Genomic DNA, 20,126 nt, shown 5'->3' on the forward strand with positions numbered 1-20,126 from the left:
CTGGACTTGCCCAGTGTTGGGAGGTGTAATGCCACAGCTCCGTTCACTGGGTAGTGGCCACTCTTAGGTACTGCAACTTGGATCTTATGCAACTGAATGTGCTCTGAGCTGCTGTACCGGAGTATGACCACTACACGGCTTGCGGCGTTGTCTTGGGTTGCATCTGTGCTGATCGTGGGGAGTCCCTGTATATAGTTATATCCTTTTGATACATTAACCCTAATCCCAGACTTCTTTTAACATGTAACTCATTAAAACAAAATAGCTGTGTATTTTTCAGAAGAGAAAGGACCACGGGCCGTTGTAGACGACCCGGGCGCGCGTCGGCGCGGGATATTCTTGTTAGTACAGATGTGCTGTTAAATTAGAGTGTAATCTCCGCCATTCTTTCCCGTTACTGGCTCTTTGTTTTATTCGGGAGGTCATTTGTTTTACAAGAATGGGTAGCTCAAAGCTTTTTTTTATTTTTGGATGGAGACCTCCTAAAGCCGTTCCTATGAAATACATGTCCGGAGATAAAAGGGAAGAAAGGAGGGGCAGAATTAATCGTATTCACTAAATGAATAGCTTGCGAAAGAGAAAATCCACCCACTTCAAACACAAAAAGAAAGAAAAGGAGAGAAACAGTCAACGATCACAGCCATTGCTCCCTGTCCAAGTTTCTCCAACGTCTTCACCGAAGCCAAGACGCATTGGTCACTTCTATTTACTTGGCGAACTTGTGACACAGATGCAGATCCCACTAACTCTTTTAAGTTTTTAAAGAGTCCACAATGGGTTTATTGTAACCAACTGGATACGAGCCTAGAAATCAAGTGCCTACATGTCCGGTGGAAATGGAGACTATAAGGACCACAGCCAAGGGGGAAAAAATGAGTAATAGGTCTCGGAGTTCCCTTTATCTATATTCAGAAAATCGATATATTTAGAAAAGATACTTTTTGTTCTTATATAATATTATTGTTTACTACTGATCAGCTTTGCTGTATAGATTCTGCCGTTATCAGCAGAGTCATCTCGTTATTATTTAGAAGGTGTGGGATCTAATAACGTCTCGTATCGTACTTTTTAGAAGGATAACTCAATGCACAGATATAAGTTATTATGAAATATAACTTAATAAAGGGGTTATCCGAAAAAAAATTAAAACTCTGCTATCCCCATCAATCCAATTTTGGCTCATAGGTCTTTATGAAAACTGGTGGGTTTGGTAAACCATTAATCTGTTTATGGTCACCTTTGGGTTTTTTCATTTTCATATATGGGTGTTGTCAGTTCTATCTGCCTTTTGCCACAAAAAGTTGCAAGGAAACTATTAAGAAAATTTTATCTAATTTTGAACTAAAAAAAACATGGCGATTGAATGGTCACTAACATTTCAACAAACCGATGCAACAAGCGACTAACTATAAGAAACTTTGCAATATTTCTTATAGGAGATTTTTTTTTTTTTTTCCTCCATTTATGAGACACTTCTCCTCCGGTCCCTCCCCTGCCTCTTGATCTCGTCAAACTGCCCACTCACTTAGGGATCAGATTACAGCTGCCCATTGAAGTGCGTGGCCAAGAGTGGGGGAGAGCAGAACAGAGTGAGAGAGATGCGAAGTGACTCTCAGAAACTGTGCTGCTTTCTAGCAAGTGTTTCATATGACCCTAGAGCTGGATTCACAGCAACACTGCTTACTACTGCCGTATAGTGTCCATGCTGATGCTGCTTAATCTTCTGAATATTTGCTAAAGAGCAGAAATCCCTCATTTCTCTGTGTGCTTTAAATGGGAGATATAGCTGGTATCCTAGCTCAGTGATAACTGAAAACTAGAGATGTCTCCTGCACTTTTCACCAGTTTCCCCCACCAGAAATGGTGTCATTATTTAAATTTTACTCTCCGACCTTATTTAATATTATTGAGGAGGATATAAAAATATTCTCTCCTTTTAAAAGTATGAATCAGAACTGGGTTGTATGATAGGTGAGCTTTAGGTTTTTATAGAGGGCCCAATGCCGACCATGCATATTAGATTATCGATTGGGAATGCAGGGGGAGCAGGTTTTTTTTAATTTTTTTTTTTTTTAAGGTCAAGTTGCAATGCATCATTGGTCGCACGCATGCAATGGCAAACGAATAGTTAATGTCGACTGTCTGCGCAACCGAAGACTTACCCTGGTGTTTTTTATGCGATTTCCATAACAGAGCAGTTTGCATCTTAATAATACTTCTCCATTAAAGTTGTTTATAGCTGAAACAGAGTTCAAAGCTTCCAGAAACCTCATAGAATGGACAAACGTATCATTTATCTATGAAGGAATATTAATATTGGTGCAGTAAATCACAGCGGAGAGCTGCTTATCTCCAGCGCTTGGACATGCTTGTAGGTCACTCAATGAAACCCCACCACAAGTGGCTTTTTATATTCTAGTTACTTATTTAGCCACAAAATAAAACGTTTGCCTGAAAGAGGATCATGCTTTTTTTTTTTTTTTCCTTGTAATTCATCAGCTCAATCCATTCCAAAATAATAAAAAAGAGCAGTGGCGCAGCACTATGGAGCCAAATTAATCGGTATAGGGAATATGGATGATGTAAATCGGGTTGAGCAGAGGCCCTCACGCTAGCAGTACCGGAACAGTCCATGTATTACATGAGCAGCTGCTGTAAATACATAGCGGATTGTATGCCAGGGGTCTTGTAGGGCAACTCTTAGAAGATGGCCCCTTTTAATTAGATTTTTTTTTTATTGCAACAGTTGGCGAGGCACAAGCTGAAGATCACTGCAGGATGTGACTGCGGTGGGTGTGGACCCACTGAGCCACAAGCCGGGCTTACCCTGGAGAGGCGTGACTAAGTGACTACCTGGTCTTCGCTATAGCCTCTGATGGTGAGGATAGGCATGGGCCATTTGGGTAGTCACCAAGTGTCACTTCAGGGCAGTCCCCGGACCTGCGGCAGCTAACCAAAGGGTCAGCAGCACAACACGAGGTACAGAGGGTAAAAAAAGAGAGGTCAGTCTAAGATCGGGCCGGGAAGCACAGAATCAGAATATGAAGCCGGGGTCGGGAGCGGAGAGGTCAGACAAAACGAGAGAACAGGCTGGGCCGGTAACAGGAGAATTGAAATGAACATGCACCTTGACAGATTTCTAGAGACAGACTGCAAATAGGAACCCAAGCTCAGGCAAGATGTTGAGTGAGGAGCTGCTTAATATATCCCCTACTGGCAGGAGCTGGGCCAAGGAAGCAAAACTCTCAAGACTCAGCGGGTTAAATTCATGCAGAGTCTGGCCGCGCCTCCTATTAGCTAGGTGGAGACTCTCCAGCTACATGAGGATGCAAGAGGCAGTTCAACGCGATGGCCTGACACTGGGAAGAGCAGAGAGGTGAACACAGTGAATAGGATGGCTCTGAGAAGGTATGCGAGTTAGCAGTGTGACACAGGATACAATCTTTCTCTGTCAAAATGGCTTCGACATGGATTCCTGCTCTTGTTGCGTGGTATCCCACCCAAAAACTTTACAGTGAGTTGCTGGGGCCATGATGGGCTACTGCTTACCCAAGGCTAAAGGTACTATTACAAGGGTTTTCCACCGTAGTACTGAAGACTGATCAGTGAGGGTCGAATCACTGTGACCTCCACCATTTCCGAGGATGGAGGAACCAGGTTTAGTTACCTATCCCCGCTTGTATTAAAACTGGCTCACCTCCAGAAGCAAGGAAGCTTGAGTTGAGCAAAAAGATTCATGGGACCCAGATCCAGCAGTCTTAGTCCGTTGCATTTGGACCAGACCACTGCAATTTTAAAACTACCTTCTGTTTAGTATGCATTGCAACTTCATTGTGTTGTGACATATGCCTACTAGTCAGAAGAGGATGCCGGTGATGCCACAGGAAGTAGGTGGCTCGTTGTGGTCTGGTTTGGCATCCATGGACTACCAACTTGGCCTCTGAACCAGAGTCCTGCAAATATTTTAGTTCATCTCTAAGAGAAGCTGTTTCTCTTTCTTCATGTATCTATGCTTTAAAGGGGGGTCTCTGCAAGTTTAAAAGTTACCCGCTATCTAAGGGATAGGGCAGAATTTTCTGATCACTGAGGGTCCAGCCGATCCTGAGAAGTGGCTGAATGGAGCGGAGGTCAATCATGAGCTCTGCTGCTCCATTCATTGTAATAGGAGCACCAAAGGTCAACGGACAATGCTTTCGACAATTTACAGCACTCCCATCAAGAATGAATGGAGTCGTAGTGCGCATGATCTATCTCCACTCCATTCAGCTGGTTCTCGGGATTTGTGTACGTCACTCCCAATCAGACCCTCAGCCACTGGAAAGTTTTTTCCCCTATCCGGTGGAAAGAGGATAACTTTTAAACTTGAGAACAACCCTTTAAACCGCTGGCTGACCCATTGTAGTTTCTTGACACATGACTGTGAATGTTTAGCCAAAGCAGAGCGTGACGCTGAGGCAGGGTAGTCAAACGTTCCAAGGTCAGATACCAAGAGAGCACGTCTTAAATGAAAGGGGGTAAGTCTGACTCGGGTCACGGTCCAAGGTGAGAATACCAGGAAGATAGTGGATCAGAGCAAAGGGGCTAGGCAAACAGATGGTCAGACTGAGATCCAAGGTCAGGCAGTAATAGAACAACAGACAGAGCAAGGAATACAAGGCACACAAACTCCACCCAGCAAATGTTACGATTGGCAGAGATCTGGGACTGACAACTTGGCTAAGTAGCTGGGTAATCACTTAGAACAGGGAACACTTGAAGGAAACTCCACACCCACCAGCTGTCCATCAAAATACTGACGGCTCTGCACACCCCTGCACTAGATTGGACGACTGAGCTGTCAATCACTGCTTCCAAGACACACTCAGCGGAGGAATCGTGACACAGAAACTCTCATTTGTAGACCACTTTTTTCGGAAACCTTGCTCCTTGTCAGTACAGAGTAGGGTTTTGGGTCTCTGCGGAGATCCTGCTGGTGTATTGTGGCGTTGTCTTACTCTAGACATTGACTTACAGGGTATCTACCTGTAGATGGCACTACAGAGACAGTCAGTGCCTTCCAATGGCTTCAGTTTAATAAGGTTTATGGGAATTATACCGCTGTAGTTTAACATTTTTTAACAACCCACCTCGGACGGATCCCCTATCTACTGCAAATTATGGAAATCATTGGCCACTCCCAAAGTAATAAAGCTGCCGTTATTGATGGTGAACACTTCCTAACGCAAAGAAGAAGGTAGTGTGTCACGTGCCTTTTAAGATTTACACATCTACCGTAATTTTCTCAAGGGTTGAGAATCCAGCCCCGAGGCTTAGGACCTCGATTGTATCTCCTATTGTTTGAGACGACGTTGTTCACTGTTAGACCTCACTCGCGTCAAGAAAGTGAGGGCTTATAGCGTGTTCTCATTTGTCTCTTGACATTGTGAAACGTTTACGAGCCCCACAAACGTCTGACTTGTAGAGTGCGCCTTTCTCCGCTCGTCCTTTCTCGTTTGTTCAGCCGGGCTTATGAGCTTACACTCTCAAACAGATTGTATAACCATTTTCGACGTTAAGTCGGGCTTTTGTAAATGGTTTACCGTGAATGACGTTTAAGGATTGAATTAAATGCAAAACTTGTGCAACTTTCGTAGGAACCAGTGATACTCATAATGGTTATTTTAAGTTGCTGAAGGCAATAATTATTTTGTATGTTGCTGCTGTTTGAATATGTATTACTTTATATTGTTCCACCTTATACAAGTGGAATGTTCCAAGAGGGCCTTTAAAAAGGAAAAAAATCGCTCAAAATTTAATTTTGCTGGGAGTACAAGAAAAACCTGTCCGGGCTTGATGAAGTGGAAAAAGTGGTCTATGATTTCGACGACTGAGTCAATAATAGGCAAAAGTTTTTAGCCTTGTGTAAAGTTCTATAAAAAAAAATGACAACATAAAAAAATTGCTTTAAAGAAATTTAAAAAAAATAAATAAAATATATATTATGGGAAGCCCTTTTGGCCAGCTAGAAATCTTAAGTAGACCTTTTTAAGCTTCTGGTAATCTTAGGTAAGCCTCCCAAACTGGTGGTAATTTGGGATAGGTCTTTACACCAGTGTTAATTTTGGATAGACTTTATACCAGTGGTAATTTTGGGTAAAACTTTTATACAAGTGGTAATTTTTGGTAGACCTTTTTAGAGCAATAGCAACCTAGGGTACACCTTTTTAAACTGGTGGTACTCTTTGGCAGACCTTTTAGACGGGTGGTATTCTTTGACTGACCTTTCAGAACGGTTGTACTTTTGGACTGATCTTTTAGGCAGGTGGTACACTTTGGATGACATTTAAGAAGGGTGGTACCCTGTAACTGGCCTTTTAGTCACGTAGTACTCTTGGCTAGATTACCCGTTCTATTCTAAAACAAAGGAAATAAAAAAATTTAGCCAGTAGGTTGTGCAAAGCTTGGAGAACTTGCCGCAATTCTTCTACAGACCTAGGCTGTTTTGTTTAACTCCTGGACAGCCTCCTTTTTGATTTCTGAACGTCCTCTCTGATGGAACTGTAAAGGCTACAGCTCTCACGTGATGTTGTTTATTTGCCAAGGGCAGATTAATCTTGGGTAGACCTTTTTAAACTGGTAGTATGCTTGTATAGACCTTTTAGATCTCTAGCATTTCTTGGCTAGACTGACATTCCTTATCGACAACACTCTTTTTACCACCTCAGACTTGGTGAAGAGCTTCACTCTTGGCTTGAGATACACATCCTTTAGTTCTACCACCCAAAGTTCCTGACGTATACCTCTGTTGGATGGCTTATGGCTCTGTCCAGGTCCTTGAGTTTGTAGGTTTTGTAGATTTACTTCCTCTTGAAGAAATGCTTTTTGCTGGCATTCCTCAATAAAGTCCTATTCTGATAACACTTCTTTGGACTGTAAAAAGGTTTAGTGAAGTTGAAGCGGGACAGGACTTTGAATTTATTTTTTATTTCCTGGACCATTTCTGGTCCTCAACCTTGAATGTTTCATTACGCTTTTTCAAAGCTGCTTGGGCAACTCCTCTGGAAACTCTTGCTCCTTGGAGTTTCTTTTCTAAAGACTACTGGTGAAGGGCTACTTTTGGGTCTTGAGTAATGAAAGGGTTTTTTGGGGGGTCAGGGGTGGGTATGGAGATAAGCCTGTGAAAACTAAAGTTTGCGAAAACCTTTTTTTCAAGCAAGTTGGCCTCTACTCACTTCCCTTCCGTTGGAGATGTACAGAATTTTGGGCTAATTTCCTAACGCCATATGCCACTGTATAGGCATGATCTGCACATAGGACACTTTTTTTGGCATCTGTTCTGCGAATAATGCCCTAATCTTAGCCCTCCTGGCATATATAGCAAACATAGGACTTTAACGTGATACAAACAGATCCGTACATGTCAATTGCAACCAATTGATTTTGGAAAGAAAATGTAAAAAATCTCATAAGCCGCTGGTTGAAGCCAGAATGGAAGGCCACCAGTGCAACTCGCCAACAAAAAACAATACAGGTAGAACATTGAAAAAGCTGTCTGACAACCCTTATTTTCAGAGTTGTAATAGCAGCCATATTGGTTTTCAGACATCTTACTAATAATCAGCTGGATAGACTTAACTTGGGTCATCAGTTTCTGTAAAATTATTTTTTTTTCCCTTCTTCCTCCAGACATCTGATCGTCACAGATTATTTCTTGAGGTGCCCTGAACTGGTGAAACAGATGTATGCTTCACAGAGCCATGCTGATAGGTAAACTTATGTTTTCAATTTGAAAAATGTATGAATTTAGTATGTGGTGGTTCTTCAGGCTTAAAGGGGTATTCCTATTTCCAAGATCATATCCCACTATGTAGTAGGTGTAATAATAATATTGGCAAATACCTCCATTTAGAAATGTAGTATAGTTCAGCTGAATCTGTCACGGGTGTGCTGTTGGTTGCAGGAGATGTCATCGTTTGGTATTACAGACAACTTCTTAGAGGCTGTCAGTCTAGGACCCAGTGGCTACCTTCCTCTGGCTAATTAACACCCTGGCCTGGGTGTATAAAAACCTGCTGTGTGCCAAAGGGAGGTGCCAGCGACATTCATTACTCCCTTGTGAAGGCTTGAGCAAGAGCAGTACTTCTTCCTCTCAGGTGGTAGAGGACGTGTGCGCATTTGTCTGGAGTCGTCTAAAGCTAAACGATTTTCTCTTGTTTGTTCCCCTTGTTGTCTTTAGTGTTCAGTAGGGATCGACTAGTGCTTACCCCCTTCCTTCCCTAGCCAGGGCCAAATGCAAGGGAAAGTCAGGGAGAGGTATGCTTGCTGCGATTAGTGAAGAACCAATATAGGGACGTTCGTGGAGACAGGGTGATATTAGATAAGCCTAGGAGATCTCCACTCTCTCCTTTCCCTAGAGTCTGGGCTCTCTTTCCCTCTTCCCTTTGTGTTGCACTACGTCTTTCCCACACCTTGCGTGACAGATTCACTATGTTGCTTACCCCATGTGCAAGGAAATACAGTAGCTTAGGTATCCATGGTTGCGGCCATGATATAGTGACAGTTAGTTGTTACTGGTCATAACCATGGATACCTAATATACTACAATGCCCTGCACATGGAGTAATTGACATAGCGAATCAGAAGAACTATACTACATTTCTAATTGGAGGTATTTGCTAATATTATTAAACCTACTACATTTTGGGATAGGATCTTGGAGATAGTCAATAGCTTAAAAGGGTATTCCTAACAGCACAACTCCGTTCACAGGTACTACAACTTGGGTCCTATTCACTTTAATAGGTTCTAAGTTGTAATACCTAAGAGAATCTTTCACCATCTTGAACTTTGCACACAAAAAATTTAAAATTGGCTGCGAAGTGGAATAAATGTTTTTTTTTTTTTTTTTTTTAAATTTCGCCTCTGTGGTGGCAATATTAGCAATCATTGGGACCTAATGAGATAACTTTTGTTACGTCTAAGTGGGGGTTATCAAAAAGTTTTCACTGGGGGTGTGTGCTTCTTCTCCCCTGTATGATGCTGACCAATAATAAGCAGGCAGCAACACAGCTGAAAAAAGAACACGCCCCCACCATAGCTTAGAGCAGGTTTCTCTGTATGCGAGAAGTAGGAATATAGCTCTGATCTCCTGGTCTAACCTCCTGCGTGATTAGAAAATGCTGAGAGATTATTGCACAGATGACTCTCACCTTTCAAATAAGGCCCATGTAGAGGGAAGGGGCAGCACAGTTGAGTTTAGCTGTGTCACGTTACAAACCATTGTATCAGATCACCTCATCTCATAGCACTGTCAGCTGTGCTGTACAGCCTGTTCGCAGATGAGTCACACTTATAGATGGACACAACTGAGCGTGCCCACTACCTTGTTTTACCATCTCCTATAGACTGGAGAGTGACTGACTGTACACTGTGAACTGTTCATTATGCGAAAACCAGAATTCGGCCAAAAATGTGCCCTTTTTGGCATCCTTTAAAAAAAAAAGAGTGTGTGGCTTCGAAGCTGGCACATGTTCTCTAAGTACATGTTTCTATGTCTGTAATGGTTTTAAATTGGTTGGTTAACATGGCTTCTTGGCCACAAGCTGGCATCAAGTGAAGGTTTAAGATTACAGGATCCAGGGTTGGCGTCATTACTGTAGGAGAGGAGGGATGGTTCTGAAACTCAATGTTCTGCCCTTTCAAATTGATCGCAAACCAATTTACTGATTTTTATCCTCCTTTTTAAATGTATTTATTCAGAAAATCATATAAAACCACATAAGACTTTGTAATATTATGGTAAAATGCATACAAAGATGGAAGAGAATAGAACTGGGATCAGACTACAAAGGGTTTGTAGTCTGTTACCATGGAGACATTTATTTACTCAATAGTAACTTTTTAAAAAAAACAAACCACTTTCCTGATTTTTCTCTTCACTATCTACCCCTACTGCTCTTTTTCAATGCTGCCTAGTCTCTGCTGTTTTCTACTTCCTGCTGCAGTGATGATGTCCCGATACAGGGAAATGTGACCGCTGCAGCCAATCACTGACCTCCGTTTCATGTCGCTGAAGTGAGAAGTGGAGACTGGTTGGGGGGGGAGGGTTGTGGATTGGACAGCATTAGTCATATGTACTCTAAAGTTGCACCATGTCAAAAAAATATAAAAAAAAAATAGTATATAACTATGTAGATGCAAAACTAACTCCTCCTCAATGAAGAGATAAAGTTAAATGATAAAATAGGTCGGCCTGAAAATCAAATATTACTTTGTCCTACACGTTTCAATAACCTGCCTGCTATTGGTTTTCAGCAGTTTAGGCTCACGGGGTTTTTTTTTTTTTTGCTAGACTTTGGAGCAGAAACTGAGTGGAAACTCAAAGTTTTTGAAGAGTTTTGAGATTTGGAGGAAGATTTGGAAAGTTTCCGCTCCAAAAACTGTGCGCACAGCCTCATGCAGATATTCTGTTGTACTACTGTGCTACCTCTTCTACATAGCTAGTCACATGTTGTTGTTTGCTGGCAGGATTACACTTTTGGAACTTATTTTGTCTAAAGTAAGTGAGAAGAGCCCTTTTACAGAGAGTGAGCAGGCTAATCTGCAGAAAATAGCAGAATTCCTTTCTGACTGTTTCCAGAAACAATGCCAAGCGGTGCTGAACCTGGTGGCTCCGGGGAACTGTGAGGAGGAGGTAATACGGCTCATTGTAGTACGTCTGACCAGGTTTATAGCTTGGAGGGGTAAATTCTACTTATATAGTCTAATTTCAGCCTGACCATTTTAGATTTTTTACAAATCCTTAAAGCCTCGCTGCAATCCCGACTTCATCTACTAATCTGAACAACTTTATTAGGTGGCAAGTGTCCTAACCTGCAGATATACTCAGAAAGTATCTTTAAATGGAAGAGAGCTCAGTGGATGTCAAGGGATTTTACCTCCATTAAGCTTTATGTTTGTAAAATGGGGTCACTTTTGGGGGGTTCTTCTGTTCTGGCACCTCAGGGGCTCTCCCAGTAGGTCATGGCACCCGCAAACAATAACTGCAAAATCTGCACTATAATATGGCGCTCCTTCCCTTCTGGGCTTTCCACTGTGGCAAAAAAGTAGTTCCCATGTAGGGTATTTGTGTGTGTGTGTATACTAAATATATAAAATATCATTCAAATTCCATATCACAATCTATAAAAAAAAAATCTAAAATTTTGATTCTTCCACACTGGTTAACAGGCCTTTACTTCCTGTTCTGTTCTTTACTTAACTCATATCTCCTATTCTGTACAAAAGACTTTTCAGTAGTCTCATCACAGACAAGATTGCAAAGAAAGGTAACAAACACCTCTATATACAGTAGATAACACAAGATCCACCATTCACAATAGGTGATGCCACAGCTCACCTCCTCCCCCTCCTGTATAATCACTGATAACACCTCTATATACAGTAGATAATACAGGATCCACCATTCACAATAGGTGATATCACAGCTTACCTCCTCCTCCTGTACAATAACTGTGATTGATAACACCTCTATGTACAGTAGATAACACAGGATCCGTCATTCACAATAGGTGATGTCACAGCTTACCTCCTCCTCCTGTACAATGACTGTGATTGATAACACCTCTATGTACAGTAGATAACACAGGATCCGTCATTCACAATAGGTGATGTCACAGCTCACCCCCTCCTCCTGTACAATGACTGATAACACCTCTATACACAGTACATAATACAGGATCCACCATTCACTATAGGTGATGCCACAGCTCACCTCCTCCTCCTCCTGTACAATGACTGATAACACCTCTATGTACAGTAGATAACACAGGATCCACCATTCACAATAGGTGATGCCACAGCTCACCTCCTCCTCCTGGGTAATTTTCTGATGATACCTTCCCTTTAGAGGAGTATTTCCATCTCCATAGGTGATGTCATGCCTCTAGGATAATGGCTGCTGTGGATACAACCTTCGGATCCCTCATCAATTCTGAAAATCAAGGGGTCTCAGCCCTGCTTCAGTCCCGCACCCCCTTCATTCTTTCCCTTTACATCGGCGCTATCGGCCATTTAGCTGTGCAGAGAACTGCAGCCACCTGCATCCATTTGTTCAGAGTATTGAGCTTGTCAGTGAAGCAGCCCCTTATTGATTGTGGTCGTGATTGCTTTGCACATGACCAACTGCTTCTTAGCAGCCAAACCAGACATTAGATCTCCCGTTGGTTGTACCATAAAGCTTCCCCAAATCCCTACATACCATGCGTTAATGTCATCGTCAATATATTTGTCTTTTTTTCCACCGCAGGAGGCCTTAGTTGTGATTCGTCTCTTGGACCTTATCTGTGAAATGACCTCCGATGCCGATCACCTTGGCTGTTTGCAGCAATGCCCGGGTTTACTAGACACTGTTGTAGGTAGGCAGTCACATATTACTAACCTAAAAGGGGACATGTCACCAGGTCTAAAGTGGCCGGTTTTTGCTATTGGTGTACTCCCGCAACCCCTCTGAGTATTATGGTTTTTGTTTGTTATAAATCGGCCATACGGTTCCAGAGATATGGGCTTTTTTCTTTACAGCTTCCATTTATGGCCTTTACAGAGGGGGCGTGGCTCAGACTAATTATGCAGAGCAGCCTAAAGACACGCCCCTGAGGATCATAAAAACTAGCACTAAATAAAAAGGCCCATATCTCTGGAACCATTTGGCGGAATTTAAAGAAAACAAAAACCAGAATACTCGGAGGAGTAGCGGGAATAAAATAAGAGCAAAACTGCCTTCTTTTGACCTGCAAACAGGTCCTTGTTAAGGCAGTGTCCTGGAGATCAGCCTTTGCAGATGACTGTATCATGTGGATCATCTCCATTTTCCACAGACACCCTGCGTTTAACACATCTGGCGGGAAAACAAAGCAAGAACGTGTTTACATCCACTCATAGCGCCACACTCGGAAGTGACCTGACGCACCCTGCGGTGGGCTTCAAGGCTCATCTCATTCGTCTCATCGCCAACTTGTGCTACAGAAACCGAGAGAACCAAGATAAGGTACGAGGCTCACCTCTCACTAATACCTTCCTGGTTGACTCTTTATTTTATTTCATGCCTTTCATATCAGGAGGCATTGATGATCATTCAGTGAGTGCAAGGACGTGTGCCGGTATCATGCACTCCTCCTAATTTAATGAATAGGACATGTCCGTGTTCCTGACAGCTCTGCGCACTTTTTTGTCGGTCCCGGTCCACAGAATGTGACCAGCGCCCCTTACCTCAAAACCATTTAAATAACCCCAGTTTATTAATCCAAGTAAAGTTCATAATTACTGTTGCGGCTGAAATGAGACCCAAGCAAATACCCCTTCCTCGGTTGTGTTATTATTATTATTATTATTTATGATTATTTATGATTATTTACTATTATTATTTACTATTATTTATGATTATTTACTATTATTATTGATCATTATTTACTATTATTATTTATGATTATTTATGATTATTTACTATTATTATTATTATTTATTTACTATTATTTTTTATTATTTATGATTATTTACTATTATTTATGATTATTTACCATTATTTTTTATTATTATTTATGATTATTTATTATTTATGATTTACTATTTATCATTATTATGATTATTTACTATGATTATTTATCATTATTTACTATTTATCATTATTTACTATTATTTTTTATTTATGATTTATTATTTATGATTTACTATTTATTATTTATGATTTACTATTTATTATTATTTATGATTATTTACTATTTATGATTATTTACTATTTTTTATTATTTATGATTATTATTATTTATGATTATTATTTATCATTATTTACTATTTATTATTATTATTTATCATTATTTACTATTATTTCTCATTTATTATTATTTCTCATTATTTATTATTTTTTATGATTATTATTTATCATTATTTACTATTATTATTATTATATACTATTAATTATTATTATATTTTTTTTCTCTGTTATTATCAATGGGAATAGAATAACCCATGGTGAACATGACGCTTTAAGTATAGGGTATTTTGTTTACCAAAAATCTTGGAAGATATTCCATAAATTAAGGTGAAAATTCCACCTTAATTTCATGGAGATATAATAAAAAGATAAAATTGATGAGGTTCATGTGCCTAGGACCCCTGCCAATTCTTTGGAGGAAGCCTCCTTGATTCTCTGACGTGGGAAAAGAGTAAAATTTGAAAGGATTCTCCACGAATAGTAAACACAGAATTCCTATAGTTTAATTAACAAACCCCACTCGTTTTGTCTAGGAGGTAATCACTGTAGAACATAAAAATGCATGCCGTCTTGTTACATTGATAGAAAGCTGTCCGAGAAGGTTAATGGATCAGGAGGCTGTGAGCATGTGCAAAAGTCTAAAAACTCTGCCGTCTACCTTCATGTATAAGAAGGTGTGCTCCCAGGTGATAATCTGATAAAATGACAGAGGTTCTATGGTAAGAGGCTGCTCACACTGTTGTCCACCCTGTCTATCTGATCTAATACTGGAGATACCAGGAGTGCTGAGGTTAAAGGTGCTGCTCACACTACTGTTCATCCTGTTTATCTGAAGCGATACTGAAGATAGCAGTGGTTGGAAGTAAGAGACTGCCCACACTGCTGTCCATCCTATCTGATCTAATACTGGAGATACCAGGGATGCTGAGGTAAGAAGAGGCTGCTCACACACCTATCCACATGATCTGATCTAATACTGGAGATATCAGGGGTGTGGAGATAAGAGGCTGCTTATGATACTGTACACTGGGACTGTGATCTTATATTGGAGATACCAGGAGTCTGAAGTAAGAAGAGACTGCTCACACTGCTACCACAGCATCCACTCAGCACTTTTCTATTTTTGGAGAAGCCCTTTACCATAAGAGTAAACGAAAAATATTGCTTTCACGGTATACAGATATGATACATTGGGGCCTAACTTCCATGACCCTCAATGATATTTATATCAAGGGACAACGCGTACTCGGACCTAGATGTAAATTTTGCCCCCTCTCTCTATTGAAGTTGATGCGATCTTCAGCAGCCTTGTCTTGCACTTCCACAGGTAACGCATTGGGAAATGACTTGGGCTCCCGTCCAAGTTTTTGATCCTGATTTGGCATTCCTTCATACGCCTTTGTCTTAGGAAAGCCAAGGCTGTTCCTGTAGTGTTGAATTATCGATGATTGATCCAGAATGTTGGGAGCTGTAGTTCGACACACCTGGAAGTTCACTCCAAGTCAGGTGTAGAGCGCTCTCCACATACAGGTGGCTTGTAAAGCCTTGTGATTTCAGGATACCTGCCAGCGTTTCTGCAGGGTCACAAACCAAACGGACCTAGAAGTCCTAATTCTGTGGGGAAGGCAAACATTGACTCAGCGTTCGTCTCCTACAATAGACCTTTTTTTTTTTTTTAGGCAGTTTCATAATTGTTTGCCCGAGATTCATCGTATCACGGCTCGGCTCCTTGAAGGTTGTCTCCAAAGCCCCTCTTCCCGTTGAAGGGTTCCTATCTAGATGCAAAGTGCTCGAGGGGCAGGAAAGATTTAGGTAAATATGCTGAGTGTTCTCATACAATGATCATCACTTAGAGCTTCAAAGATCCAAAGAAAACGAGGAGCCCATCCCAAGAAGTCAAATATGATATGGTGAAGCAAAGGGGAAAAGAGTATTTGTACAAATTCCAATTAATTGGTAAGAATTTCCTCCTATGCATTATTTTTTTGAGCCCGTAATCCCTGATGTTTCCGTATGTCATGTCTAAGCGGACATCCTTCCTGTCATCGGGTCCAAAAACCATAAAGTCTTCTGCTTGGTCATAGAGCGAATTTTGCCTCCCACCATTCCCAGAGATCGGAGCCAACAGGATTTTTCAAGGACTTAACTATTGGAGGCCATTAATATATTGCTGGGGGTCTGACCCCTGGCCCCAGCATTAAGCCCCTGACTCTTCAGCACATCAAGAAACATCCCCAAGAAACCAGTTTTCATGGCATGGCTGAGACCTACACCTTCTGTTCTCTGATTCAAAGGACTGTCCCGACAAAATTGGGACTATTGGCCTGTATAAATAGGCCTTTACAGAAAGCAAAGTATTACTTTGCTCGCCAATGGGTGTAATATTAATCCTCAATCTGTAGACCACCAAGGAAGAGAGCACTACCCTGGACCACTGCTGGTGGTATCATACTCTCCACTACCATAAGATGGCCAAGTCTTAAAGCGATCCTCCTCCACTCCTCAGTTAAAAGCCCACCGTTCTGTTGTACCTGAGATAATTTCTTGATCTCCATTTTTTTTCTTCCTATAATCCGTCTCGGCATTTCTCCTTTTTTATTATTTTCATGTTTGGCTTAAAACGTGTATTTTGCTAAAAGCAACTGGTATTTTAGGCTTTAATAGTGACGACAAAGCAAGGGTCGAGTTACAGTAAAACTCCATCGGAACGAACCACAATGTTTCCTAGAAAGGAAATTTGTGTAATTTGGTCTGTAGGTATGGAGATCCTCTCAATAAAAGCATAAATGTAAAAGCGAATAGTTATCCTTGCTTAGTGCTGGGGTGTGACCGACATTTTGCTCCGGTGTAAATTTAGGCTGGTGGTGATGGTCTCCAGCGCTTATATAGATACTTGATGCTCTTGAGTCCCAATAAAAAATCTGTAACAAGACCCCCAACTACAATGTACCACCTCATATTCGGTAGTAGAGGGGCTTTGGGTCTTTGTCACCATGGCCTGGGTGCCACTACTACTTTTGTGACATCGATAAGTGGCGCATGGCAGTGACGTCATTCACTGCCCGTGCCCGCACATTGTCAGCTGCCGGTTACAGAAGAAGACTCCAGACGTCGTAGGAGTGGAGGAAGGTATGTGAAATTGATTTTTTGGGGTTTTAGAAAACAGAACGGACATTTATACAAGGAAGGTACCCAGGATGGGGTGCATTATGCAAGGAAGAGGCCCAAAATAGGGGGAATTATACCAGAATGAGGACCGGTTGGGGGTCATCATACAAGAAAGGAGCCCAGGATGGGGTCCAGAATGGGGAACAGTATACCAGGGAACATTGGTATAGGATGGGGGACACTATAACAGGAAGGGGGCCATGACAAGGGACATTATATCAGGATTTGGGACGATGTGGGGACATTATTACAGTAAGGATATTATATTAGGACTTGGCCTAGGATGGGGGACATTATTAGAGGAAGGGGTCAGGACTGGGAACATTATCACAGGAAAGTGCCATGATTACATGTATGTCTTTATAGGATTTTGAACACTACGAAGGCCTATACATCTGACCAACATGGAGGTTGGGAGCTCAAGCTCCAAATTTTGCATCGGTGCCCATGGGACTCTAGTTACGCCACTGCTGCGAATGATGGAGCTGCGGTACTGCTTTCATGCTGTAGTGCCTGCACGTTTTTCCATGTTCAGTAGTGCTACTGTTCCATAGCTACAGCTTGCCCCATTTTTGTGCCCCTTAGGATTGGTCGTTGTCCCACTAGCCTGAACGTGATGCAGGACCTCGGCACATTCTGGACGTTTCGGGGGTCTTCAGAGGAGTTTTTCCTTATCATCTGACATTCTGTTAAGGGATGTTGTTGATTGGATCAGAAAATCCCAGGTGCTCACCACTAAGGAAAAATCAGAATATTCAACTTCCTTGGACTCCTCAATGAGCAGACAGCTCAGGGTTATCTGCTATCCACTACTTTTTATGCCCTATCAGAGGGTTTAGAGCCAATTGACTGAAGAGGAACGTATGCACATGTTTAGAGTTTGGACAGATCTGGAGTTCCAAGAAGGTCCTCGAGGTTAAAGAATGTGGGTGTTACTCACCTCTCTAATCCACCAGTCTGCCATCTAGGACATATTTGCAAAAGGAGCTGCCAGCAGCGGATCTTGATGATTTCTGTGCATTCAGCGATACAGAACATTCCTGAGACGACCATTAATAACCTCAGTGATAGTAGTTGAGGATGTAAGTGCGAGGATTTCTGCACATTGCGCTCAGACTCAATACTGAATAAATCCAGATGTTTTGAATTTTTCTTCCCATTTTTTCATCATTTTCAGATCAGTAACATGTCTATCCATCCTGCGAGTTCAAGAAGTCCGTGACTTTTCCTTCTTGGTGTTGCAATTTGAATATCGAGGAGTGTAGATATTAAATTTGGTAATTTTGAAATTCGGTTTTCTTTTTTTTTTTTGCACTTTTATAGAACAACGCCGTGCAATTTCTTTAGAGTGTCACAATTTTGATTGATTGCCCCCTTTCCTTTGAATTTCGCTGTTAACTCTACCTGCCAAGTTATGAACCGAGACAGACACATTTCCGCGCACCTTTCCTTGAACTCAGACCTCAACCACAATTCCATTTTTTTTTATTTTTTTTTTCTTCTTTCCCCCCCTCCAGAAAACTTCTTTGCGGCTTCTTCTTGATAGATTGCATGCGGGTCATAAAATTATCTCCTTCAGGGTTGAAAGAAGGAATGAATGAATGTGATCGGAGCGTGTCTGCCAGCTCCGGAAGCATTCATACCCTAGAGCTGTGTGTGCTGTGCTCCATCGTGAATCACACCTTTTGTCTCCCATGTTCTTTGTCATTTCCTTCACATACTGCACAAGACGGGGTTATATAAAATTAGATGATGCCAGTCCTGAGGTTTCAGCCTGCAAGATTTGGCTTGTTTCAATTTTCTTATTTCAGCAATATATATTATTATATTGGAGCTAATTAATCATAATTACAGAAAGGGTGTCACCCAACTATGGTAACATCTGCATGTACCAGATTCCCGTCCGTGTCTTGGGTTTATTGACTCATTAATGTGTGTGGTGGGCACAAGAAAATTCGATTGTAAAGTGTGTTATATCATTTCCCAACATTCGATGGGTATGGGGATATATAGACTGGACATGCTCTGATCTGGCATAATTCATTGTTGTTGGAGAGGGAGAAGGTGAGCTGTGACATCACCTATTGTGAATGGTGGATCCTATACTATTTACTCTATATATAAAGGTGTTATCAAATGTTACTCCAGTCAGTAAGAAATGGTGACAGTTTTGAAGAATATGATGGGTGGGTATAGCCATGTCATGTCCCATCCCGGTTGCACCAATATTGGTGGAGCTGTGCCAAACTGGCATGAAAATAACAAAAGTCGCAACATATTTATGCAACTTCGCATTGCGCAAAAATTTAGCATTTTTTTTTTTTCAAAGTGTTTTACGTCAATTTTCTGATGTAAACACTTTGATGATTTCGCCTCATCGGGTCCAGTAATTTCGTTAATGGAGTAACATTTATTACTTAGCTTCTCATTTGGCTATCACCAAACTGTAAATGAATATACTTTGGCCTTGTGCACCTAATCACCCCATCACTAGCAGTAACCAAAAATAGTTTTTTATGGAGGTCCCAATTACCCCTCTTCATCCTATAAATTTTGCCTGGGTGACCCCATTTTTCAGCTGTTATACAGTGGTGCCTTCCATGCTCAACAACTCATACAAAATCACTCTTGGCCATCTCTTGAGCCCTTGGAGGACCAACTACCTTGACCACTGCCATCCCCCGGTCTTGCTGTTCCTACACCTCAAGACCATGTGCTCTGGACTGGCCTTAATTTTCCAACTTTTCTTTTTCCTCATGTTGTTGGAGTTTCCACAACACTGATGTTACCATTTTACCTATCTTCTGGGAGTGTTCGATTTTGGCACCCTCTTGGAGAGTAGTCTGGAACCATCACCCCAACTTTTTCTGAATCTTCTCTCCTCATAAACCCTACTTTGTGCTTCACCATAGCGGCATACCAGAAATTATACCATCGGAAATCTATTATAAGACAACTTGTTAAAGCGGTATTCCAACCTTATGGAAGAATGCCAAGCCGCTCTGGATCAATGACTTCTTAAATCAACAATTTTTATAGGCGCTATTGGATAGTGTTCTAGTACAAACCCATACTAGCTCATTAATACCTAATCATGGGTTCATGGTCCACCGCCTGGACGGGGGCCCAGGAGATGTGCCCTTAACCTCCTCACGTTTTGATTCCCATATTGATTTTGGGCCTGCACCCATCTACTATCTCTTGTGCCTAA

The 20,126-nt window shown here is 41.5% G+C and overlaps 1 protein-coding gene across 2 annotated transcripts in view; it reads left to right on the plus strand.

The window, feature by feature from the left end:
* The window catches only part of ATXN10 (ataxin 10), a 119,943-nt gene that overhangs the window by 53,145 nt on the left and 46,672 nt on the right, over positions 1–20,126 (plus strand). For both annotated transcript variants that reach the window (XM_073650068.1, XM_073650069.1), the window contains 4 exons: positions 7,666–7,746; positions 10,507–10,672; positions 12,287–12,395; positions 12,855–13,024. In XM_073650068.1, the coding sequence (XP_073506169.1) occupies positions 7,666–7,746; positions 10,507–10,672; positions 12,287–12,395; positions 12,855–13,024 (526 nt within the window). The remainder of the gene's footprint in view (positions 1–7,665; positions 7,747–10,506; positions 10,673–12,286; positions 12,396–12,854; positions 13,025–20,126) is intronic.

This window comes from Phyllobates terribilis, unplaced genomic scaffold, assembly GCF_046119375.1.
Source record: "Phyllobates terribilis strain yellow unplaced genomic scaffold, ASM4611937v1 Scaffold_10__3_contigs__length_209671492, whole genome shotgun sequence".
Lineage (NCBI taxonomy): Eukaryota > Metazoa > Chordata > Amphibia > Anura > Dendrobatidae > Phyllobates > Phyllobates terribilis.